The 26,265-nt window shown below is 40.3% G+C and overlaps 1 protein-coding gene across 1 annotated transcript; it reads left to right on the forward strand.

The window, feature by feature from the left end:
• Window positions 1–5,066: 5,066 nt before the first annotated feature.
• prrc2b (proline-rich coiled-coil 2B) lies at window positions 5,067–26,191 on the forward strand. Its single transcript, XM_059357713.1, is given in 32 exon segments — window positions 5,067–5,219; window positions 8,514–8,691; window positions 8,796–8,973; window positions 9,454–9,556; window positions 10,007–10,070; window positions 10,417–10,560; window positions 10,950–11,263; window positions 11,389–11,507; window positions 11,619–11,782; window positions 12,428–12,512; window positions 12,620–12,794; window positions 13,618–13,957; window positions 14,043–14,230; window positions 15,251–15,452; window positions 15,559–15,763; window positions 15,933–17,978; window positions 18,582–18,745; window positions 19,015–19,130; window positions 19,219–19,360; window positions 19,743–19,819; window positions 19,973–20,260; window positions 20,466–20,567; window positions 20,737–20,929; window positions 21,011–21,108; window positions 21,197–21,324; window positions 21,422–21,662; window positions 21,838–22,005; window positions 22,194–22,273; window positions 22,388–22,469; window positions 22,867–22,980; window positions 22,982–23,077; window positions 23,777–26,191. Coding segments are annotated over 31 exon segments (6,699 nt in total). The 5' UTR covers window positions 5,067–5,219; window positions 8,514–8,576; the 3' UTR covers window positions 23,945–26,191.
• The last annotated feature ends 74 nt before the right edge of the window (window positions 26,192–26,265 follow it).

Consider the following 26,265-nt stretch of genomic DNA (forward strand, 5'->3'; position numbering starts at 1 on the left):
ACATTTGGTCAAATCTAATTTCTTTTCAACGTGCCATTTATGCTTCCTTATTTTTTATAGCAGATATTTCTTTTTTCACATCAGCCTAACACATGCTTTTGGTTTGACAGTGATTTCAATACTCCACAAAACAACTTTAATGTGTGTGTGTGTGTGTGTGTGTGTGTGTGTGTGTGTGTGTGTGTGTGTGCGTGTGTGTGTGTGTGCGCATACATTTTAGCATACAGTGTAAAAACATATGTTTGGAATCAGTTTTGAAGGAACAAGTTATACCATTCTTTTTCATCTTTTTCAAATGTGTTTTTATGGACCTTTTGAATAAAACCTGTTTGGTTTGATGTGTAAATACAGTTCCATGTACATTGGTTTGCTTTGTTCTGTACAGAGACCTGTATGTTTTTACTTTGTGTTTTTCTCATTAATAAAACGAGTTGGGCTGTCAGTAAAATTTGGATCTCTTTGTTCTTCATTATTTTGTATGTGTTTATTACTTTAAAATAGCAATGCAGTTACATAAAAAAACATTTGAGTGAGAAAAAAACTCCATCAAACACATAAAGATAGATGTATGAATCAGCTAAACTGACGGCATTAATCACATGGACTGTAAGGCATCACATTGTGCAAGACTTGGTCAGCAGTGTCAGAAGTGTGATGCATTGGTAGACAAAATTCTATAAATGCATCCTACCAAAAAAGAAATGTGAAGATCTTCTATTACATCTTCGACTGCAATTACACGGCCAAAAGAGAACGCTGTGTAAAATAGAGCTTCACTCGACATTAAGCTTCAGTAGTTTTCTAGTATTGTAGTCAATGGTTAACTGCATTTTACCATTTTAGACAAGATCGTTTACTTGACAAACATTAATGTATTGATGCAACAATAAGTCTGTGTGTCTTCACAGCTTTTTACACTAGTTTCCTGTCACATGACACATTACCAAAGAAAGATCTTACAGGAAACCACGCCAATGACACTGTGTTTGCTCTGTAACAGTTCAAATCACAGGAACTGAAACTGCTTTAAAAATACTCTCTGACTGAGAGAGTCAGAGGGGAAAGAGTTTCAACATTCAGAGATTCTTATGTGCTCTGAGGCTGTGTTTGTATTGTTAGACTTTTTAAACATGATTGGATGGAAAGCAGTTCTATTCTGGAGATTGTTCAGAAACCAAGAGGTCACAACGGGTCATTTTATACTGTGAGGTCAAGTTTCAAGAAATGGCCTCACTGTGAAAATGGCAAATATGGCAACTAACAATTGGTTTCAATGCATCAATAAGAGTCATAGCTTTCCAGTCAATTTTATTCAATTTCAAGACTGTTTTGGGCTCACAGTCATTTAAATATCTTGAGGTCAGTGGTCAAGGGACCTTTGACTGTCACAGTTCACAGTATTGAAGTTTTTCCCTCACCAAAATGTAGCTTAACTTATGAGCATTATTTGCCAGATACCCATATGCTGGGCTGCTTTGAAAAGCAGCCCAGCTTCTTTAAAGAGAGTAATGTCTGCTAATATTGCTTGTGGTCCTGCAGGTCTAGAGATTTTATTGGCTCCAAAGTTTGAGAAAGGGAAGAGCAGAAGGGGTTTTGTCTTCAACAGGATTAAACTCAATAAATTTGACTTTGACATTAAATACTGCTGCCCCAAAAATTGACTGCATCCTGAAAATTGGGTTCAGATAAAGTTCAGTCAAAGTCAATCGGCTGGTTGGTGCACAGCAAGATGCAATGTCATACAACACAAATACTGCTCTGAGAAATAATGGAGATTAATATCAATATGTATGAACACAAAGAGATAGAGGTAAATTTACAAAAATACATAGTGTAATTAGTTTTACGCTGCAGTCACCTAACATGACACTGTGGTATATGAGGACCCTTTCTCTACCTTTTTTCAAAGTAAAAGAGTCATGTCATAATCATGCATTAAGTTACAGCTTCATATAGGATGATTTGCTAGCAAAACATCAGCAATATCACCAAATTAGAGCTCGTCCCAGTACAGGTTTGTTTGATTTTGCCCGAGGGAACCAAGGCCTCTACATCCCTGCATAACGTGTACCCAAAATATCCCTGTGAGTAAGCGCTGATAGTGCTTACGGGCCTCTTTCTGCAGGGTTCACATGCACTGAGTCAACAGACATCGCACTCTTCCTACTGTTGTGTCTTTGTGCTCTGTTTGTGTCATGCTCTGAGGAAACATTAGATACCACGGTTGTCCAGGTGCAACTGACCTTGTGGCATCACGTAGGTATGTAGCTCTGAGCATTTTATAATGCCAAATAGGTATTATTGTGACTGTTCTTATCTTTCTTTGTATATCTAGAAATGTTCCTTCATTAGGACAAAAAAAATAGGGAAAAAAATATTGTCTAAAAGATCACCATTGTAAGTACTGCAGAATAATAAAAGCATTTCTCACTAGATTGCTAAATAGTTGCATAAAAATGCAATAAACTCACAAGAAATTGGTATGGGCCAAAGTCTGTGTTTAACCAATAAAAGCATGTATAATAAACTCAAATCTTAACTGCTTTAATATATTTAAATATTTATATATTTTTTTAAAAACAGAGTAACTAGTGGGTCAGTGGAAAATATTTGCTGCCACTTAATATAATGGTTGAAGAAAAGTAAGACAAGTGTGCCCTCTAGAGGCTGCTGCTTGTCTTGACTATTATGAATACTGGAAATGTTCTGGAAAATATATTGTTTTAATTTTCTTAATGATCATCTGATATAATTTTGTCCTACAATGTGAGACGTTAATGGGCAAGTTAGTATGTTTACAGTATGTTCCTTTTCCACACAGTTTTCTTGTAAAGTGAAGCAGATGTAATGATGAATGAAAAAGAAAAATGCAACAAAAATTGGGGGTGAGTAAATTAATATAAGTTAATAAAATAAATGTTGGAGGAGAGAACAGATTCTTTAACTTAAATTGCTTAGAAAACATACCAGTAAGTACAGTCAGTCATACCCAGAATAAGGTCAAAGCCAGAATGACTTAAAACTGCACAAATGTGTAGAGGTAGTACCAAGTCATTGTTTTCGAGTCACAAGTAAGTGTCAAGTCTTTTAACTCAAGTCCCAAGGCAAGGCAGACAAGTCCCAAGTCAAACCCCAGGCCATAAAGAAGTCATAGCACACTCAAAATGCAATGCCATGTTACAACAGAGGAATAACATATTACATTTACAAAGATCAAAAACAACATTTATATGTTTTCATGGTTCCCTCCTACAACTTCATTAAATGATATCAGATTTTTGTGCATCTGGAGAATGCTGGGAATTAAAGCATTAATAATAGCTGGTTCAGGAAATTAAGTTATTCATGCCACTGTTTAAATAACATACCTCTTCATCTTTGGGATTGGAGGAAGGTACCAAGTATTTGCAACTTTTAAAAAAAAAGTTATTAATGTCCAAGTCGAGTTGCAAGTGCTTTTTGATTTTGTCAAGTTAAGTTTCATATCATAATATCATAGTCTAACTCAAGTCCACCTCTACTAATGTAAATGTATACATACTCACTGACATGGCTGGAGTCACTGTTAGGCTCTTTAGTTTCATTATGAGAGGGGAAAATCTTACATTTCAGATTTAAATTTTTTTCTGTGTATACATTTAAAATGTGTTCCTCATATATCTTTTAATTCACAGGGTATGTAACATTGTAGGCCTACATGGCCAGAAATATTTAGCTGAGAATGGATAAATGAGAGGCAAATTATGCAGCCCCTCGGATAAATGTGATTAAGTAAATAAAGGTACAGATACAGGAAGATGTGACAGGCATTGTTTTTTAAATGTATCTATTTACGAAGCGCTTAGTGGCAAAATGCCATTATTTTTTTTATTTATCAAACTGGTCTCAACGCCATTATTCCATTTGTTCAAGTGATTGGCTAATGCTTGAAGATCTGTGTGTCAAACAATGGAAAATTGGAGGAAACTGCTTTTAGTTTTTCTGCTGCAAACACTTTTAACAAAAAACGTGATTGAAAAAACATGATTACAAACTACTCTGTTGTTGACTTTTGTTTGTTTGTTTACTTGTTAACTTCATTGTGTTTTAATGATTTGATATACTTGTACCAACGACATCATTGTAAATGAGAGCTTGCCCTCAATGATTTCTTGAGATTACATGCATAAATGTTAAATCAAAAATGTTATAAATAAAATAAACGCGGCCCAGTTACCAAGCCAACCCCATAGGACATATGAACAGTGAATATATTTCAACCTAAGAGGATATATGCTGATTATAGTTACTTTTTGTGTGCAACAGATGTGGCCTATGCTTATATTTATAAATAGATAGATGTTAACATTTATATGCTATCCTGCAGTAGTCTACCTCCTCAGCTAATCACTGGGTGCTCCTTGTTTAAGCTCATATTATTGTTTGTGGACTCGCTATGTCAGAGTATATTTTAAGTTGTACTGTAGTGACAGTTGCAGTTTGCAATCTAATGTGGCCAGATCATTGAAGGATGGGACCGGACACAAAAATAATTTTTAGTAGGATCTTTAATACCCCAACTGCCCTCAATTGAGCACAGCATTAATTCTCTAATTTTGAGAGAAATGTTTGTTACAGTCAAATAAAAAATCAAACTAATTGTTTCCTTTCTTTCCTGAATATCCTATGACTCTGTCAGTACAAACAACAAAAACAAAAAAAAACAACAACAAACAACAGCAGTGGCCTTATTCCTATGTAAGCAGAAAATGATTGAAAATATATTAATTAACATTAATACATTTCTAAGCCACTCTTCTAAATTTAACAGACACATTTTACAATGCACATCAGGTTTCAAAATGATTTTAACTCAGCAAACTTCATGAATTAAATCACTAAACACCATAAATTAACTTTAATGTACATATTTATATATCATATTGCAAAATAATTTTTTTTTTAATTGCTTTAAAAAATAATTATGGTGTTTTTCTGTTGAAATCGACCAGCAGAGGCGCTTGTTATGTTTGCAACCAACGCCGCCTGGTGACGTAATGACGCTCCCAGCCAAGCCGATCCAGCCTACACAGGCCGGGTAGGACCCCAGCAACAACGCTGCGATCGGTTCAACCTATGAAGATTGGGCTTTTCAATCGCCATCCATCCTTCCAGTAGACAACATTTTGTGGAAATATATCACTGTCACTGATCAGAAGATACACTAAGACGTTAAATCGGTAAGTTATGGACGTGGGTGATTGTGTAAAATCTCCAGTTTTGCTCATCTTCCCCGCTGCCCAGTTTTATTGTTGCTTTGTTCTGGGCAGCAGCCATTTTTAATCGCCTTGTCCTACATTCTCATCGCTGTCGTGAGAGCCTGAAAAAAATCCCGAAAGGTTGAAAATGCTAGCATTGGACTGAGTGTTTTACAGAGTTTTTCCGCAAAAGAACAGTGTGTTTAGTGATGTCAAGCACAAATGCAAATGCCTGTCAGGGCTGTTTTTGAACACTGGACTGGGAGTTAAACTGGGATTGCCGTTTCGCTGGTTTCTGAACAAGCTGCGACGGTCGAAGCTAGCTAATGCTAAGTAAGACCAGCTGCCTATGTGTTGTTATTTATACGTGCTAGCTTACAGAAAACGTAGAAATAGATATTTACCCGTATCTACACTGTCTAATATGTGGTAGAAAATAATGACATACAGTTCTAGAGAAGCTTGGCTCTGTTGGCCATGTTTACATAGCCATTTTTCTTGAGCCACCAGCTACTAGCATATTTTCCAAGTGATGGCTAGCAACTGTTCTTATGGTCAATTTTTACGTTTGTGCTGTTAGGTTACAATTTAAGGCAATGCTGTGTAGTCTTTGTAATTCGCATGACTGTTTTTATTTTATTTTAACCTAAAACGTCTACTGGAACATATTGTTTTTGTTTTCGTGCAGCAAACCGGCTGGTGTCAGTTTCATGTGCTGGCATTAGCATTTAGGTTTAGGTTTATTTTATTTTTGCACAGTTAGAATGACATAAAATGACAAAGATACCATATAGCGAAAGTGCAGGGAGAGGCAGAAAACCCTAAAAAACAAAAATGAACATGTTATAAAAGTGTATTTGTGTGTGAATTAGAATTTTAAAACAGCAGTTAAATGAGCTTTTAGACATCTTTTGAAACATTTTAAAGAGATGGAGTCCTTTGCCAGATGGGAAAAGGTAGTTATCCATAATTTGGTCCCTAAATTGAACAATAAATTGACCTGTATGTAAGAAATCTTGGAGGATGAAGATCAAATCAAAGCATTAGCATTAGCTTTCTGTGTGGTAAGTTACAACTAACGCTAGAGAGGTCGTCAAAACTATGTTGTAATTATACCGAGTATATTTAGTTGTGGTTATTATGTTGTTTTTTTTCGGTAGTCTACAGTAATAACTTTAAATGCAAAGAAGGAAATAACATTGTTAGCTATCGTAACGTTAGCCTCAATTTCTAACCCACCATTAACTAACTCTATTTTTTTCAATTTGGTGATTCTTGTAGGAAGTCGAGGGTTTTTTGAGAAATCAAAGGAGAAGGGAAATACATTATCTGTTTTAATTCTCAGGTTAATCGACCTTGATAGACCGATATTTCCTCGTAATGTCCCGGTAAAACGCCTATGCGGAGCTTTAACACAGCGGCCTTCGATAACCAACGTTATGGGTTGGCTGGTATTCGGCAGAAACCACTGTAAAATATATAAAATAAATAAAATGCTCACAAACATTAACTGTGTGCTTTTTAATTAATTTTTTAAATAAAAAAACACAAAATTTCCCCGAAAATATTGGAAGCTTTGTGTCTCCATCTCTTCATATTTATTGTTTTGGGAGTCCATGAAACCACCTGCACATTACTTTTTCATGACGTGAAGACATAAAAATGAAGCAACATTGAGCCTTGCCATCAGCTTCCCTCTAAAGTTCTGGCTTGAAACTCAATACCAGATTTTTTTTTGATGATATTCGGCCAAGTAAAACCGGAGATAATGTCAAATATATTTAGTATAAAAATATAGAACTAGAGATTATCCTCATTTTACCTCATGTTACATCTGCAACCTGTACATTTCTGTGTGTGAAACATCATTTTCAATATCAGATTTTTATGTTTTTCTTTTGTTTATTTTGGGTAAAAAAATTTCATCAAGTAAGTCAAAGTTAAAAATTAATTATCAGGACATATAGGTGAGGTTGCTCTGAAAAAACTGATAACTGATACCAACATGGCATGGTGAAGATTTTTTAACAGTTTTTTTTTCACGGACATGATAGCCCAAGATTTCAGAGGTTTAAGCAGTCTCTTTGAAATGTGAGCGAAAGTACCCTTCATAAAAAGTGCTTTGAAAACATGTTTGGCCATGTATCACAACACAAATCATAGAATAAAACGCGTTTGGGATGTGCACTTCATCACAATTGATTGCCGTTGTTAAATCCATTTAACTTATGATTTAAAAAAAATCCAAGACATGGATAACAAGTTAACAGATTTAGCGTTATGACTTTTGCTAGTGAATGTTTGCGGCCACTTGAATATTGTGGCCAATATAGGTATATGTAAAGATAACAAATTCATTAAAAAATCCTTTTACATTTTTAAGTATTTCATCTATCCTGAAAAAAACAAGGTTTCCTGAAATGGGTAAACATCAGTAAATTGCAGTTGCTTTCATTTCTGTTTGCAGTGTAAAATGTTTGCATATTTCTGTTTTGTAACAAGGATTGTTGAAGCTAACCATTGTTATTGTTAGTGTCAATGTTATTGAACAGTATTCAATGTGTTTAAAACATAAATGTCACAAGTCAAAGCCATTCCTGCAAACATTGCATTGGTTCTATGAACTATCTTAACAGTAAGGGAAGAACATGAATGGAATTTCAAGCAGGAAAGAAGGGATATTTGGCATAGCAACATCATTATGTCATTCTTAATTTTAATTAATTTTATCTTCTGAAATTTTGATTGACATCTGTTCCAAGCCATGTTTTGTCAGTGGTGATCAGAACCGACTGCCAAAGTTTTTTTACATACAATTGTGATGTTTCTGGGGTTGGAATTGAACTGTTTATGATCACTTTGTGGCCAACAACCCTCACATACAGAAGAATTTGAAGCACTGACAAAAGAGTGACTGATGCGTCATTTCACATTGGTTCACATCTTTTGTTAAAGTTGCAGATGAACACGGTACGAAAACTAAAAGCTGATTAAAGAGACTCTTTGTATGTTCATAATAAAAACGGATTGTCTGATTTAAAAGTTTAAGTTGGCATTATCACGTTTTGCTATGCCTTTCTTTCTGTTTGCTTTGCACTTGCATTTATGGGTAAAATACAGATCCATTGGGTTGGACTGAAAGCTCTCTCCAATCCACTGCAGATTCATGCTTAACTGACAATAAATCTAAAGAAGAATATAAACTAAATCCCCTATCTGCATAATCTAAATCCTCCACCCCTAAAGGTAAATATTTTGTATATTTTCTCTTTATAGAATCAGAAGGCACTGGGAAGAGGCGCAAAGAACAATTTCCATACTCGATGACATTACATCGCAATGTCCGATCGTTTGGGGCAAATAACCAAGTCCAAGGATGGGAAAAGCAAGTATTCCTCACTCAGCCTATTTGACAAGTACAAGGGAAAATCAATAGAAGCTCAGAAAAACACAGGTACGGTTGACTTGTTTTGTATGTCTTCTCAACAATGTATTTATTCTTTCAGTCCCTTTGTTGATCTCTCTGCCATTGCTTTATATACCTGTGTTTTCTCTCAGTAGTTCCGCGACATGGCTTGCAGAGTCTTGGTAAAGTGGCCGCAGCCCGGCGCATGCCCCCACCTGCTCACCTGCCGAGCTTGAAGTCCGAAAACAAAGGAAACGATCCCAACGTGATTATTGTGCCGAAAGACGGTACAGGATGGGCGAACAAGCAGGAACAACCCGATCAAAAGAGGTAAGTGGAGTAAGGTTATTGCAAACTACCCTTTCCTCATCATTATATTTAAGTTCAGGTAGATCTACTGTACTACAAGTAATACTTTCATATTTATGATATTTTTATGCACTACAGTCATACTGACAGCCTTTCTAGTTAAACGTTTTCAATTGTAAAGATGTAGGCATTGAAAGAAAACAAGTTAACTACACTGAATGCAATGGGAAGTAAATTCTAAGAGAGTAGCATAACTTTAACAAACCCTTTTATCTTTCTAAGACGACAGCATGTGGGAAAAGTGCAATAGAGCTTTGTGAAAGTCAGCAGTTGTTGCAAAGCTAATGATCAGAGATAGCTGTTGTATTTTCACCTGCCTGGGGGTCCAGTCTGTCAGTGAAAGTCAGTCCAGAGTCTTGTGGTTCTGTTCTTTTTGCTTTAATCAAGTAAATTTCACAAAACTAACGGTTTCCTTTTCTTTTTTCTTTTGCCTTTTTGAAGTTCTATTGCATCAATACCACAGCTGCCGGAGTTGCAGCCGCAGCTGGCTTTACAGAAATCTGTCTCCAATCTTCAGAAGCCCTCACCGGTAGCCAACCAGGAGGTTTGTATTTGTAACTATTTCATTAAATATATCAAAAAAGAAGCTCCTTCTGTGCAATGAATCTCCTGACAGCCTTGAATTTAATGTGAACAATTGTGGTACCAGGCTTAATAATCCAGTTGGTACTCATACATTGTCACTGTGTCTCACTGTGTATTATAGATTCAAAGCTGTATAAACCATTTGAGTTAGAGAGCGAATGTCTCTGCTAAGTGAGTGTATATTTTTTCATGCAAGGTACAGAAAAAGGATGATACCCAGTCCTTTTTTTCTGTTGCAGTGTGTCTGCTCTGTTTCAGTGTGGCTAAAGCTGCGAGAAGGTCAAGATGGAGTTGGCAGCTTTTAACCACATTTTTTCAAGAAGAAAAAAAAACCCTTTCAGTGTCTCAAAGGTCAAAGAGACATAATGCACATATTATACTGTGACCTCGGTTTTCTTCATTTCCACAGAACACAAACACAGGTGGACCAAAGCAATGGGCCCAGCTAAATGGAAAGGCAGTAGAGCAAGATGGTAAGTCTCAGATCTATTGATCTCAGATTTATTAATAATTGAGAGTACTGCTGTATTTAAAATCAAAAGACTAGCTAATGGTGAAGGATGTGCTTTAAAGATTGTGCCCCCCATACATGTTTAGCACCATTTGGCAATGTGTGAAATTAAGCTTGGTGAATATTTGCCTCCTGGTCACTTTCATTCTATGAGCGTGAAGAAGAGCATTGCTTTGAATATAACCTTGGTGATGTTTGATCAGTGAATATTGCCTTGGTAACTCACCTGCATTCACATATGTGTAACTGAACCATTCTTCTGTTTGCGTGCATCAGACAAACATATTTCTTTATGCTGCTTCATTCAGGTTCAAGGGCCTCAAACCGACTTCAGCCCTTCTCTCACGAGGAATTTCCCACGCTGAAGGCAGCTGGAGAACAGGACAGGGCTGGCAAGGAAAGAAGCGGCTTCGATCCGTCGTATGGGCCCGGACCAAGCCTCCGCCCCCAGAGTAAGTCTAACCCTAACTCTCAGGAATTGGTTGGCCATCTCATAGAAAAGTTAATGTCTGATAGGAAAATATTTATTTAATTGGTTGCAAGATTTTTGATTATGGAATTGCTGACTCACAGCCTCCAACCCTGGGTCAGGCATCTGTCCCTTGAGGCAGAGGGGAGAATATATGTTGGTCTTGATGTCTGTATGGGCAATTTTGGATGTTCTGGATTAGCTTTTTCAGTACTATGAGGGCATAGATTGAGCCAACTTGTGTCATTAAACACACTGAAATTAGTTAATTCAGTGTGGTATTGCTTTTAATTTAATATTTTCACAGTGTAATTCATTTCATGTAGAATTTGTTCACTAACATTTCTGAAATCTCTCTCTCCGCACTTCAAGATGTGACGAGCTGGAGGGAAGGTGGTGGCAGGAACCTTCAACCCTCGTCCCTGACCCTCGGCCTGCCAGCAGAACCTGAGGTTAAGATCACTGCCCTGGGTGAGACAGGCACCCCTCCTGCCTCATCTCACCCCCCTTCTGCCACCGGCGCAACCTCTTCTAGTGTAGTGACGGCTCAGTCACCAGTCCTTGAGCCCAAGGAGCCTTCCCTGCGCCCCGCCCAGCCTGTCCGCAGAACAACCGTCCCTACTGCCCTGCAGTACCAGCTTCACCATACTTCGACTGCTGTCTACCATGACATGCTGCCTGCGTTTGTAAGTACATGAGTCCTTTGGGGGCAAAAAGCTTCACAAACAGCCTGCTGGTTTTACTTGTACAAACTTTAAGGGGCTCCTTGTATTTTTACTATAAACACATTGTTTCATCCTGCCGTTTTCAGATGTGCTCTAAAGAGACACGTGAGGCACCAGACCATGTTCCTACCACCGTAGCAGCCCCAGCCCGATTTGACAGCAAACCCACTTTTAGACAAAGCTACGCCAAACCTGAACTTGTCAAGTAAGTACATTCACAATGTCAGAGCATTTATCCATTCATTAAATGGTTTGACCAAGAGGGTTGTGACATTTGACCATGGCTAATTTTCCTCTCTGCCATCTCTGATTGCAGTGGTGATGTGAGAAGAGAGAACCGCTTTGTTCGTGCTCCACCTCGACTGTCTTCTCAGCCAATCCGCAGGCCCGGTGACAGACCGCAACGCCCAGCCATCATTAATCCAGAGGACCTGAAGGATCTGGATGAGCTTGACAATGACTGCGAGGATGGATGGGCAGGTCAGTATTTCTTGGACTTGTTTTATGAGCCTCCGCCCCCTCTTGTAGTAGCCAAAGAAAAGATTACAGTCAACTGTTGTTTGTGCTACATTACGTTTCTTCTTCAGCTTCTGAATATTTACTATTACCATAGTTTGTGTTTGCAGTATAGTTTTGTTATTAGTAAGTCAAGGTGTTTCAGATGGAGAGGAGTGAGATTTGCATACTACATCCTGGTATGTAAAGGTAACCCAGACAGTTGTTGATCTGATCCGGCTGCATCTGCTCATGGCTCCCATAATTTACTTAAGCAATTGTGTGTGACTATTATTAGACAAGTAGGATGTGTTGGCATTCCTGCTCAGGACACTGCTGGTTCAACTGCTCTCTTATGGTTTGCATTCAGCCAGATCAATGTTGCTTTTTATTCCTCTTTCGAATGTCTGGGTTTATTCAGGCACACTTTGGGAATCTGAGTACTGGTCATATATGTAGTGCTTAGTTTTGTATGGTTGTTAATTTCAATCACTGGCTGCATGAATGTATTGTGGCTTGTTTTATATGTATATTTCTGCTAACTAGCTGAAAGCATCCAGATAGCATGCCAGTGCCCTATATCCCAGTGTATATTACTGCTGTTCACTGTTAGTTTGTTGTTTTCTTCAGGACTCCACGAGGAAGTTGATTATAGTGAGAAGCTTAAGTTCAGTGATGATGAAGAAGACCACTCCGGTGAAAAAAACAGAATGTGGTGAGACCTCTTTCCTGATATCTCGTAGTTGCTGTAAATGCGCCCAATTTTGTTTTTTGTCATCATTTTTACGATTCCTTGTTTAATTTTGATCTGTTACTTTGTAGGACTGATTGGGAGAGGGAGAGGGAAAGAGAAAACCTGCGTGACTGCCAATCCTCCCTCAGTTCAGGTGAAGTGTCTTACCCCCAGGAGGGCCCTGAGGAGAGCTACTCCTACCAACATCACCACAACGAGGCTCCCAGGAAGACCAATGGCAGATATCTCCCAACAGACACTCCGGTAACAACTCACTTTGCTGTGTTTTTCCACTTTAATGCTCTTCCTCTGAGATGATTTGTATAAGATTGACTCATTATGATGTTATCCATAGTTAAAACACATCTTGTTCTCTAATCCCTCTGTGACTGTGGAGGATAAGCCAACACTACAGAGCATATGAATAGCAGTGTGCCTTCACACGCCCTCGAGTGAGATTGTCATTGTGAATTGGGAGAGATGACCTTGCAGTAACCATAGAGATATGTGTCTGACTACTTTTCACTCGCCATGCTTTTTGCTTGGCAACTGAAAATGTTGTGACAGATATACAGATTAATACAGTTTTTTGGCCTCTTTCTGTGTGAAAAATCTGTCAGATGATTTCCCTAAAATAAAACTAGAGTTGCACATTTAAACCTACATATATATATATATATATATATATATATATATATATATATATATTATTTTTTATTTTTTATTTTTTTTCACTAAACAAGATTAGGCTTTTAAGTTTTCAACAGAGTGCAAGTTCATTTGAAGCCTAGAGTCTAAGTTCCCTATCATCCTTCCACCCCTTTTCCTTTCTGTCAATTATTTAGAGTAATGCATGTTATGTCTTGTTAAAAGTTGAAAACTAAACATGAATTGAACTATTGTGTATGATTTTTGAAAAAACAGACACAGGCCTGTTTGGTACTTAAAATGTCAATGTTGGGGATAAACGGACGACCATCTCCAATCATGCACTTTTAAAATCTGTAAATCCTTTTGGACACATTATAAATGTTTATATAGAATTCTTTATACCTCCCCACTTAAGCCATGTTTGTTCAATCTCAAGGCTCAGCAGAAAATCCAAGGTGAGCCACTGACTGACCAGGAAGATCACCAGCGTCAGGGTCAGGCTCCAGCCAGGGCAAAATATGTGTCCCCTGAGCTGTCTGAGGCTGTTGAGAGGGCCCGCAGACGCCGGGAGGAGGAAGAGAGGCGTGCCCGTGAGGAACGGCTGGCTGCCTGTGCTGAAAAACTCAAAAAGCTGGATGAGAAGTTTGGGAAGACTGAAAGGCAGACATCAAGGACAGAAGAGGGCCTGAAAGAGGGAGAGGGCAAAGAAGTTCCACTCTCTCCAGACAGGGAACAGAGTAAAGCCCATCATGAGACCTGGCAGTACAGCACAAAAGGTAAATACATTTAGGCATGTATATTTATATATAAAATCTTATCTTAATAATCCAGATATAACTACAAAGTGTAAATCATTTCCAGATGGAACTGAGTGTCCCCCACACAACTCTCCTGGACATAGTTACCGTGAAGAACCTGTCTTCTCTAACTACCGTGCCAGCGAGGACGATGGCCAGGAGCCCTCCTCCCCCTCTGGAGACTACAGTGGACGTCATTCCTCCAAACCCATCCCACCTCGCTTTCAAAAGCAGCCACAGCACCAACAGCAGGTGAGCGCCAGCTGATGCCCCTTCTAACCCATAAAGTCTTAATCCCAGACTAATGCGTCAATGTATTAGTGGCTGCTTTGTGAGAAGAGGGCTTTCAAGGGTTCATGGAAGCAGGGATTTTTTAAGGTTGCAGTCATTAACGTGCAAACAGCCTTGTGAAGCTCATTAACCTATTTGTTTTTGATTGGATTGTCTATTGTAAATTCTTGTCAAGGGTTTTTGGAGCTAATGCTCTTTGGCTATCTCATGCAAGAAAGTAGGAATTGTAATCTGTGGAAGGTGGTGGATTTATAAATATGCAAAATGTAATTTTCTACATTTTGGATCACATCTGAAGAGTTAGGTGAGCACACTGAAGCCTTTTTTCACTTAAGACTTCTTGATGTGTCAGTAGGAAAAGCACAGTTGTAAATTATAAATTTAATGATGGCTGAATTTTGCTTGCCGTCACAGTGCCATAGCATACTGGAACACATGAATAAAATGGAAAAATTTCCAACTATGACAAGTCAAAATATCTGCTGTGAAAAAGGCTTATTGCTACACTTTGGTAATGTTCTCTCCCTCCCAGAGAACAGCTGCTGTGATGATGACCATCATGCATGAGGAGAGAAACAGGATGTTCACATTAGTCTTAAATGTCTTTATATTAATCTTGTGTTATTAATCTTGCTATTAATTCCTTGCTCGGACCAGTTTTTGGTTAATGGACTGCACTTGTATAGCTTTAGTTATAGCTATGCTATATATAGCTATAGTTTTTAAGATCTTCTGTGTTAAATTGTAAATGTGGAATTAAATAATATGTTTACACTTCTTTTAATTTCTCTTAAAATTGCTGACATATTGAAACAGAACATTTTATAAAATGAAAACTGACATTTGAAGATATCCTCTTGACCTGGCTATCTTTGTAGTCTCGAATTGGCTACAGTTGGATGTTATAAGTAATTTTAACACAGCAAAGACTGTACCTTTTGTCCACCATCTCTTACAAGTGTATTGGTTTCCATTCTACAGGAACAAGTATACAAGATGCAGCACTGGCAGCAGTCAGGTCACCCTGCCCCATCTGGCTCAAGCCACGCCCAGCGGGGCTACTACCCCCCACATGTCCTCGGGTTTGATCCCCGCTGGATGATGATGCCGCCTTTCATGGATCCCCGCATGGCCCAAGGACGATCTCCTGTGGACTACTACCCCGGTCCTGTCCACTCTTCAGGTGAGCACTAACTCAATAAAATGAGCACATACCTCTACATCTGAGTGTTTTTGCAGGTTTTTACTTCAGGAAAACTCCCATTTTTTACCCTCATTGCTCTCAGCAGGAATGATGAAACCCATGATGCATCAGGACCACCTGAACAGTCCTGGTTCTGATGAGGGATGCCATCCCAACCTACACCAGGAAAGAAGAACCCCATCTACTGAGCCTTATCCTATGTGGAACCAAGATGGCTACCCCTTGCGTAGTTTCACTCCACCTTACCAGAGACAGCACGAAAGCTCAGACGGTGGCCAGCCAGATGACAGGTCAGTTACTGATGAAAATATGAGAGCCTGTGCATTTTTAAGCTCTTTAATTAAAGCATAGTATTTTTGTTAAAATCCCTCGACCTGACCTGCGCAGGGACATGTGCCCCTCTTGGTGGGAATTGTCTGTTGACATTCTTCATCTTTTTATGTCTTCTTTGTTCCACAGAAGTGACATGGCCTGCTCCCAACAGGACTCCTATGAAGAGAGGGCCAATGAGTGCTTGACTCACCCTCAAGATGATAGCCCCCATCATGCTTACCAGAGCCGAGGCCCAGACAGAGAACACAAGCACCATGACCAAGGCTTGCTGACCACAGCTCAGAATCACTCACTGAATCATGCAGATGGTGATTACCCAAAACAAGACCCTAGAGACAAGCATCTCAAAGACTGCTCTGATTCTCACGATGAGACGTTAGATGGCTCCAAGGACAATTGGAAAAGAGATGGAGGCCAAAAACAAGACGGAGGACTCAACAGTTCTCAAAGCCAGTGGTCCGAAGCCAGTTCCAGTTCCAGTAGTAGTGTTAGCCAGCCATCCGAGACAAGCGGGCGCACCTTGACTCGCAGAACTGGGCCCATCAAGAAACCAGTACTCAAGGCTCTCAAAGTGGAAGACAAGGAGAATGAGAAGCCCAAACCTGAACCAGAGGAGAAGCCTGTCCCTTACCGCCTGGAGAAGGAAGTCCTTACTAATGTTTACGACTTGAAGAAAGATAACCAGCCTGCTAGCAACAGACGTTCAGCCTCACCTGTGGTTGAGAAACAGCCTGAAGAAAGGCAGCGTCAGTCACCAGCTCCAACCAAAACAGAAAGGCCTCTAAGCACCCACAGTGATGACTCTCCCAAGGAGAGCGCCTGGGACAGTGGCAAGAGCCAGTCATCAAGAGATAGCCAGGAAAATCGTGAGCCCCAGGCACCACGGCGCAATAACTGGATCTTTATTGATGAAGAACAGGCCTTTGGCGCAGTGAGGGGAACAGGTCGAGGCCGTGGGAGAGGCTTTAGGGAATTTAGCTCAAGAGGTGGAACCCGTGGTGGCCGAGGTGGAGACAATCTCAGAGGGGCTTATAACAACAATAACAACAGCAGTGGTGCTCAGCGGACGGGCAGAGGCAGGGCACCACCTAGGGACCTTATCAAGGTTGAGGAGTTCCAGAGGGGCAAGCCCCGCAGGCGAAATGTCAGTGAGACCTTGAGTGAAGCCTCTGAGTATGAGGAACTGCCCAAGAGGCGCCGCCAGAAGGGATCTGAAAATGGAGAAGGTTACACAGAGCCTGGAGAAGTTCGTAAGGCTGATAGAGACTCTTGGAGATCCAACAAAGTGTACACAGATGATCAGACAGCCCCAGATTCCAGAGAAAAGGTCAAGGCCAGCAGGGGTTTTGGAGGTCGCATGCTGCCTCCCAGACTGAACACCACTGGAGGTTACAGTCGAAGCTTTGGGGGATCCAGAGACATTTCTACATGGAGGGGCCGTGGGCCCCAATTTAGTAGCACTGGTGGTTCCATGCAAGAAAATGGTTATGGTCCTGGAGCTGAGACTACTTACTCCCGCAGGCCCCCTGTTGAACGCGAGACCCTCAAGTACCCCCCAAAATTCACCGGCTCCTTCATGGAAAATGGCACAGAGGACCGTGAAGGAGAATACTATTTTGACAATGACAACCCTGACAGGCAGATGTTGAGGAGACGGCGTCCACCCCGTCAAGACAAGCCCCCACGTTTCCGTCGTCTACAACAAGAACGAGAACCTGGCTCCAACCAGTGGACAAGCGATGAGTACATAAACGGAGACTTTGCTAATCCCTGGCCTGGTCGCACAAAAGGCAGCGGGGAAGACAACTGGCCCACCGGCCACTACTCTGGTGGGCGCCCTAGTCAGCATGGTCAGGCAGAGGAATGGGAGACAGGATCAGAAAACAGCGACTTTGGTGACTGGAGAGAGAAGCGAGCTGGAAGTGGAGGTGCGGCTACACAGGGACATGGTGATATTCCCTCAGACTCTGGCCATAGTGAACCAGGCTCTGGTGAGAAGAGGGAACTTTGCAAGAGAAGCTTCTCCAGCCAGAGACCATTGGTGGAACGGCAGAACAGGAAAGGAGAGCCATCACTGCTGGAAGCGAGCAAAATGGCACGTACACCTGATAATCCCCCCACCTCCTCCAACAGGAGTGACAGTTGGCAGAATGGAGGGACTTCTTGTAAAAGGTGAGGTGAACAATGGCAAAAAGTCAAGTTTAAGTAATTGTCCTCATACTGCACCTACATATATCCACTGCACTGGGAATGAATTATATTAGTCCTCTAGTGGTTTGTTTCAGGTCTCGTTTGTTATAGTTGCTTAGAAACCAACAACACAAGGTGTCTCCTGTCTTGTTTTTGACCTCAGTAAAGTCATTTTCTCTTTTGCCTCTCGACCAAGATTGGTCTGTCACTAGTTAGCTTTCCATTCTGCTTAATTTTTTAAGGAAGTAAGAATGTTGATACTGTTTTCCCCTGGCCCTGGACAAAACCTGCAGTACTAAGCAGTTCTCACGAGGCAGGCTGTCCTAGATGAGGATGTAGCTCCAATTCATTGGCTAGATGAATGAGGAAAGGCACCTGTGCCTGACAGGAGGATTGTCTACTAGCACTGTAGATTCTCTACAGATTCCCTCCTGAGTCTGAATTTTCAGTCATCATGTTTCTTTTACAAACCAAGATTTTGTTTCAACTGGCAAGATGAGATTATTTGGTTATTTATATTTACAACATTTTAATATCAGAATACTCAAATAAAACCCTTTGGTCTCTCCCTTTCCTGTTTTTCAGCAGGAGCCCAGATGAGTCAGGCTCAGTCTACAGCATAGAGCAGCCAGAGGAGAGGGAGTCCGCTGAACCCTCAGGGAAGAAATTAGACAAAGAGCTGAAGCAAGGAACTGCTAAGAGCGACATTACTGAACCTCTGTCCCAGTATGAGCTCAGCAGCTACCCAAGTGAGTCCAATTTTTTAATTTATCTTTTTCTGTTCTCCGTGTTTTCATAAAATGTTCTGAATGTGAACTGTTGCTCATTTACATTGAAATAATCACTGCAAGATTATTGCTGCTACATTTTTAGCTGATTTAATTTATGTAAAAAAAACAACCCACAACAACAACCTGATGATGCATGTACTGACTCTCAGAAATAAAGATCATGTTCAGCACTGCAGTTCCTACCTACCTGCAGATAATTTTGCATTGACCACATGCCTGTTTTGTAGTCGAGGGGGATGCAGGGGGACCAGTTTCGAGTCCAGATGGATACCAGGATGCCTTGTCCAAAAAGCAAAGACGCCCACAAGAAGATGACAGGAGGAGGAAGGAACAGGGGGCGACTGTAAGTTCACATATGCTGAGTAATGTTGCCAAGGATAAACAAAAAGTTTGTGTTTTATAAAGCTTTTTCTTGTTTTTTCTTGTATCAGGTGCCAGTAAAAAACAGGACTATCCCATCCAAGATACCACCACGTTTTGCCAAAAAGCAGGGAAGCATGGGTATTGAACAACCTGAGGAAGCGCTTTCCTCTAACAACCTGGGAACTGAAATCTGGGAGACCAACAGCTCAGGTACTAGACAGACCCAACTGTTTCTCAATACTTTCTTTCTCTTGTTCTGCTTTTGTCACACACATTCAAGTAACTTGAAATTGTTTGTAGAGCATATTTGCACTATGACTACACAACTCAGAATATGGCTTTGTACAGGTTTTTGCTTGAATATTAAAATGAGACAAAGTTTATGATGATGACATTTCTTAACCTTTTATTTCGTTTTAAAACTGCCAGAACAGTAAACTCTTAGACTTACTCTAACTCTTACTCTTACTTAGAATGTTAGTTTTTGTTTTTCCACTCAGAACAGTGTTTATCAGCATTTATAAACTTTGGTTTATTATTCTATGAAAAAACAAAACCGTTTCTCCACTAATGGCATTCGTTTCTTTTTTAGCTCTTTCAGTACAGTCTTCAGGGGGAGACTCATGGACTAAACAGGTGTCTTACACTGGGAGCGAGCCCAACTCTGAGGTAGTACAGTGCAGTTGCTCATTGGAACCTAGATTGCATGTTTTACTGAATTCTTATTATTTCTGCTTTATTATAAAATAACAAATTGGCTATGAGTATCTGATAAAATTGAAAAACATCAACCAATTACTGCCTTTTGTTCTCCTTGGCCAGGACTCTGATGCTGGCCCAGAACAGAGTAAAGAACAGCACAAGCCTGGGCCCATCGGAAATGAACGCTCCCTGAAGCACCGCAAGGGATCAGAAGGTGTTGATCGGTTGGAAAGTGGCCCAATCACCCCAGTCAATGGTGTGGACCTCCATGTAGACACTGTGTTGCCCGTGCCTCCTATTGAGTTTGGTGTCAGTGCCAAAGACTCTGATTTCAGCCTACCGCCGGGCTCCACCCCAGTGCCCGTGTCCAATCCTGTCAACAAGCTTCAGGACGCACTTGCCACCAACGTGAGCAAATATATCTATACTTTTGTGGTGTATTGTAAAAAAAATAATAAGTGGAAATCCAAATGCATTAGAGGTTAATTATCATTACAGCAGGTATATATTACTTCAAGTGTTTTTAATAATGGGAGAGTTTCTATGTTGCTTAAAAACAAGAGATACTGACTTGCAACTGATTGATCCTGAAATTTTGTTTATTTTTAAACAGACGGCTCTCAATCAGAGTATCCCCATGCTGCGTTCCAACCACCTGCAGCCTGGTATTAACCTGAACCCCATCTCCTTCCCCAGTGCAGACCTCACTCTCAAGGTATTTGCATTACAGTCCAGCATACACAGAGTAAATACGTATAACATCAAAGCAATGCCTGTTTCTGCAACTCCTTCCTATATGGAAAATAATATAATGGTAATATTTAGGTAAAACGGGACTGTTATCAGAACATGCATATCAACCATAATTGTCTCTTTTATTAAAGATGGAATCAGCACGCAAGGCATGGGAGAACTCTCAGTCCCTTCCTGAGCAGGGCTCTCCTGGTGGCAATGCTTCAGGTGCTCAGCCTCCCTGCAGCGTTGGTTCCTCCAGCGGTGTCAGCTACAGTTCCTTCGGAGGGGTTTCAATGCCTCCGATGCCTGTAGCATCAGTAGCACCTTCTATGTCCATGCAAGGTGAGACTGCATTTCATTTTTTCTACCAGTGAGCGGCTTTGTCCTTGAATGGAACTAAACTAACAGTTGTCCGTCCTGTAGGTAGCCATATCCCCCCGTTGTATCTGGATGGTCATGTTTTCCCTAGCCAGCCCCGCCTTGTACCTCCCACCATGACCCAACAGCAGACGTACCAACAGGTAGGGAAATAAACTGACGCACACACATACAGGCATGCTTGTGTATGAGCAGAATTTTAATTTTTGTTACATTTGTTCATCCATCCAGGCGGCTGCAGCCCAGCAGATTCCGATCTCTTTACACACGTCTCTTCAGGCGCAGGCTCAGTTGGGGCTTCGGGGAGGTCTACCTGTTTCTCAGTCCCAAGAGATGTTCAACTCCATTCCCCCCTTCAGGTACTGCCATTATCTGTTTCATGTATGTGGCACCATGTACTTTAAGATGTTTTCCTTTAACTCATTCTGCTGCCCGGCTGTGTCTTTCTCCTTTCAGGTCCCAGGTGTACATGCACCCCAACCTGTCGCAGGCCAGCCCCATGGTGCTGTCGGGCGGAGCCCCTCTCAAGGGGCCCTACTCTGCTTTCCCTGGTATGCAGCCTTCAGACATGGTCAAGACCCAGTCAGGCTCACACTATCAGCCTATGAATGGCAGCCAGCAGCTGGTCTATGACAGCCAGATGAACCAAGGACCTGGTATGAGTTCCTCCCAGCTGATGGACTCTCAGCTCATCCAGGTTAGTAGATTGTTAATCTGATGTTTGTGAGATTTGAAAGGGATTTATTCAGTGTACATAACATTCATGTCAAACCAGCAAGTATAAGCCTTTATAGAATAATCAGACCATCTTTGGACTGTTGCTTTAAGTGATAACATTGTTGTATGCATGTAATATCCTTGTTTTTTTCTAGGTGACCATGCCTCTACCCGGCTCTCAGCTGCGCTATGGCTCAGCTCAGCAACATCTCATCCTCCCACAGTCCATCCAGCTGCAGCAGGGACAGAACCTGTCAGTCGGGGGCCCACGCCGAATGCTGCCACCTGGCTCTCAGGCTGCAGTTATGACTGGTGGCCGAGAGGTGGGATTTACTAAAATTGTTGCTCAGCCAAAAACTGGTCTATTTAGTCATTAGTGTTATGTAAAACTCAATTTTATTCCACACAAAAAACACCATGTGTAAATTGCTGCTTATCTCTTATCTATAAATAGGCATTCCACAATGTTTCAGTGCATTGACATTGTACTTTCTTTTTGCTCTATTTTCAGGGTTCACAGATGGAAATGAAAGGCTTCCAGTTTGCTGAGAAGCCAAATCATTCCCCAGGCATATCTGGAGGATCCTACAGGTGAGTGGAATTGACTTGAAAAATAAAACAAGTGTGAAATGGTGTATCACAAATGAACATTTAGGGAAATGTATTGTAAAGCCATCTTTTTTCTGTCTCCCCTCTCCTCGTTAGGCCTGGGTCTGCCAGCCCTAGTGGGAAGCCCTCTGGTCCTGGGGGACCTGTAGGCCCTCTGCCTACACATTTTGCCCAACAGGTATTTACTTTTCAAATATGTATATTTTAAAAATTTGTTTTCTTTAAAGGTTAATCGGAGCATTTTTAATCTTTGGAAATGGAAGAGGTTTATCACCTAAGTCTGAAAGCTGCTGTCAAAATGCTGCTGTCCATCTCAAAAACTTTGCCAGGATTTACTTTTAAGATTTAAAAATTAAATAAAATGATTGGTTAAACACATTCATTATGTGCAAAATACAAAACTGTTTTAAAATATACTGATGGGAAGTAATTGAAGAAACAAACAGGTCAAGTCTGAGAATTACTTGGAAATTAATGCATACAAATATTTGCATGCTAATTAATTTTTTTAATTTTATTTTCCTCTTTCTCATTACCCCACCCGACCCCCACCCCCCCTCTCCCGGGACCAATAGGTCCAACCTGCTCAGGGCAGCATGGTGATGCACATGCGGCCCCCCACCAGTGGCCCTTTCCCTAACCCCATCCAGAGACCAGTCATGCAGGTCAACAAGCCTGTCATCATCCGCCCCCCCCCCTTACCCCAATCCTGGCCGTGACCTTTCCCACTCTGCCCCTCCCTCAGCCCCCGAGCCCCCTGTCAAAGGGCCGGAGGATGGCATGAAGGTGAGCCACCCACTGTAAATATAGGTAATTTAATTTTATCCATTTTCTTTTTCTCTATTTGCATTACTTGTATTGTGTATTTTTAACTGTGTGCCTTTGACTTTAAGTGTAGAGGTGGTGTTAGCGTATCTGATAGGTCTTGATATACATTTGTTGCACTGTAAGACTTATCTGAGATAAATTATGTAATGTTAATAATAATATTGATGTGTTTATTATTTAGATTAAATTGTATTAGGAAAATGTTTCACAACTAGTTACCATAAAATTAATTGGCGCATTCTTTTCCACATGCTACCAGTAATGACTTGTATTCTTGGATATGATCAAATATGAATAAATGTTCTCACATTTTTGGATAGTCTAAAGCTGATAATTTAATATTAAATGCTCTATCTTGCAATCCTAAAAAATGATTTGGATCTGCGTCAAAATGCAAGTGTATCTTCCTTGGCTCATTTTACACCCTTTCACCAATTTTCGTGAAAATATAACAAGTAACGGGCGAATTAACTTTTTAAATTAACTAAAATTGACAAACTGTGCAGATTAAGAAAATCGTCAAAAGACTGTATTTTCTTTTCTTGTTTTCGTCAGCCTTGGGTTATCCAAAAACCATGACTGTGCTCTAAGTTCATAAATATGTGGTTTTCCATGTGCTGCATGAGGTCTTAGTAACTCTGACTTTACTTTGTGCAGAATAAAACCATGCGAGAAGTGCGCAAGGCAGTGGGTGAGGGCAAGACAACACCAGGGGGCATGACCAGCAAACTCCAGGAGCCCCTGCCCTCTACGGGGCAAGCCAAACCAGCACGCACTGGAGCCATCAAACCCCAGGCTGTCAAAGTAGAGGAGGGCAAGGCATAACAATGGACCTTAAAATCCTCATCACCACCCAGCCTGCCAACACAAGCCCCTTGGCCAATGTCTGAGCCTCTAAGACCCACGTCATCCCAAGGCACCATGGCAAGGGGCATACATGCAGACATCATAATGAATTACCCTTCTTGAACTGTCAGAACTGGACACTATTATTTCACACCACGTATAGAGATATATAAATATATATAAATATATACATAGACACACAGTCTTTTAAGCAGATCTCTTCAAGGTCCTCTTTAATTTATTATTAGTCACTTTTAAGGGGAGATTGATAAAGAGAAAAGATATTTCTGTTTTTTTGTGTTTCTCTCCAAGTTGGGGAAAAGGAAAATGGCCAACTCAGACAGATGGTTCATTTTTCCACAACATTTTGCCAAACTGTATTTACTCCCTCTTTATGGACTGTAGCTGTTAAGACCAGGCAGACACTTGATACAACTCACTATGAGAAGCAAAGTCTGTTTAAATTTTTTTTAAACAAATTTGAAATGCAGTGGGGCACTTTTTTTGTCATTTTTTTCATTGGCATATTTGCTGGTAAATATAATGTTCAGGTCATCACCCATTCCTGCTATTGATCAATGACTTCTTTTATTAATCCCGAAAAAAAATCCTCAAATTTGTGGACATCATTGCATGTCAACATGGCAAAAGTCAAGTGCATCATTCTAGAAATGCATCTTCTGGGGTACTTCACCCAGCCCATGAACTGTGGCTAAACTGTTTAGATTGGTAGAAACAATTTCTTTTCTTAAAACTCTGTTCTTTGCTTTTACATTTTGTTGCTCGCTCTCTTCTGTATGTAAATTGAAACTAAAAGGTGGACATTTTACCAAAATCATGTTGCTTCCATGGGAACTTCACTGGCATTGATACGGCGTGTGCATGTGATGTGCTGAACGTGTGTAAACTTGCGGGACTCCTACTTAGAAACCGAGCAACATTTCACAAAGACTGCACCTGAACTCAGCATTCATAGTGCTGCCATCGACTTGTGTGGATTTCGATCAACCAAGCCGGCAACAATTTTTTGGGCTCATTGTGAAGTTTTTTTGTGTGGGGCGGGGGGAGGGGGCTGCATTCGCGATTGCTGTAAAGGACCCCCCCAAAAAATAGCTGATTGAAATGTTTGCTTTCTTATCGCTTTGTTTGGGTTGTAATGATTCAAATCGTCTGTTAATGAACATGTGATGTAAGTGATGATTTTTACATCCCTCAGTCTGGGGCGTTTAGCTTTCTTTTTTTTTTTTTTAAAGACTCTTGAAAGACTTTTCTCTCTAATTCCGTTAAAGTCCCACTTAACAGTACTGTGGGGACTTGTGGAGAAGCAGATTCATCACCATTTGATTATTCAGCATCTGGTCTCTGAGGTGGCACTAGCAATAAATGCAGCCTAACTATAATCACAATCAGGGTCCAAATAACTTTTTTTTTTTCTGTTAGAAGCTAATGATCACAAACGAGGGGCGTGTCGCATTGCTTGTTGAATTAAAATACAATATTTGCTTAAGCTTTTTTTGTGAGCACTGCAGTTCCAGTGGACTACGAAGGACTTTTAAAGTGTTTGTTCTATTTGAAAATGTGAAGCTGTTGGAATCATCCTATATTTTGTTTTTTTTGTAATGGACACTCATTTTGAAACTCACAATGCCAATGTCATTACTGGTTAAATGTTACTGCTTACCATAACGCTCCATGACACTACAAAATGTTGCGATTTATCTTTGACAGTGTTTCACTGGTATATATGTATATGCATAATTAACTGTACAGTCAAGCCTTGTCAGCGAGGGGAGGCTTAAACCCACATTTCATTTTAGATATTGTGGCACTATAAAGGTAACGTTGAAAAGGTCACTGTGTTCTCAGAATGGACTGCTTTCACCTGTTGATAGGTTTATTGGGCTTGGAGTGTTTTTGCCTCTCATCCCTTACTGCAAAAGATCTTGATGCTTCTCATCATTGTACCTGCACCAAAATGTTGCCCTGACTTTTTTTTTTGTACTTTTTAAGATGCATATTTCATTTTGTCAAAGGACCAGTGCTTTCTACAGCTGATCCAGCATTCTATTTATCCTACCTGATCTTTATCCTTTCAGATATTTGGTCATTACTCTCCCTTGTTAAAAAAAGAGCTTATTGAAAGAAAAGAAATAAAGCAGTTGTGATTTCTTAAATGTACTGTTGATTCTGTATTCTCACTTTGTCATATTAAAATCATGCATCAAATTCTTGTCAAAGCAGAAATTATGGGGGAATGATTTTAGGCTATGTGTCCAGCGCAAATTCTGTAAAACACTGAA

The sequence above is a fragment of the Centropristis striata genome, chromosome 19 (genome assembly GCF_030273125.1).
Source record: "Centropristis striata isolate RG_2023a ecotype Rhode Island chromosome 19, C.striata_1.0, whole genome shotgun sequence".
NCBI lineage: Eukaryota > Metazoa > Chordata > Actinopteri > Perciformes > Serranidae > Centropristis > Centropristis striata.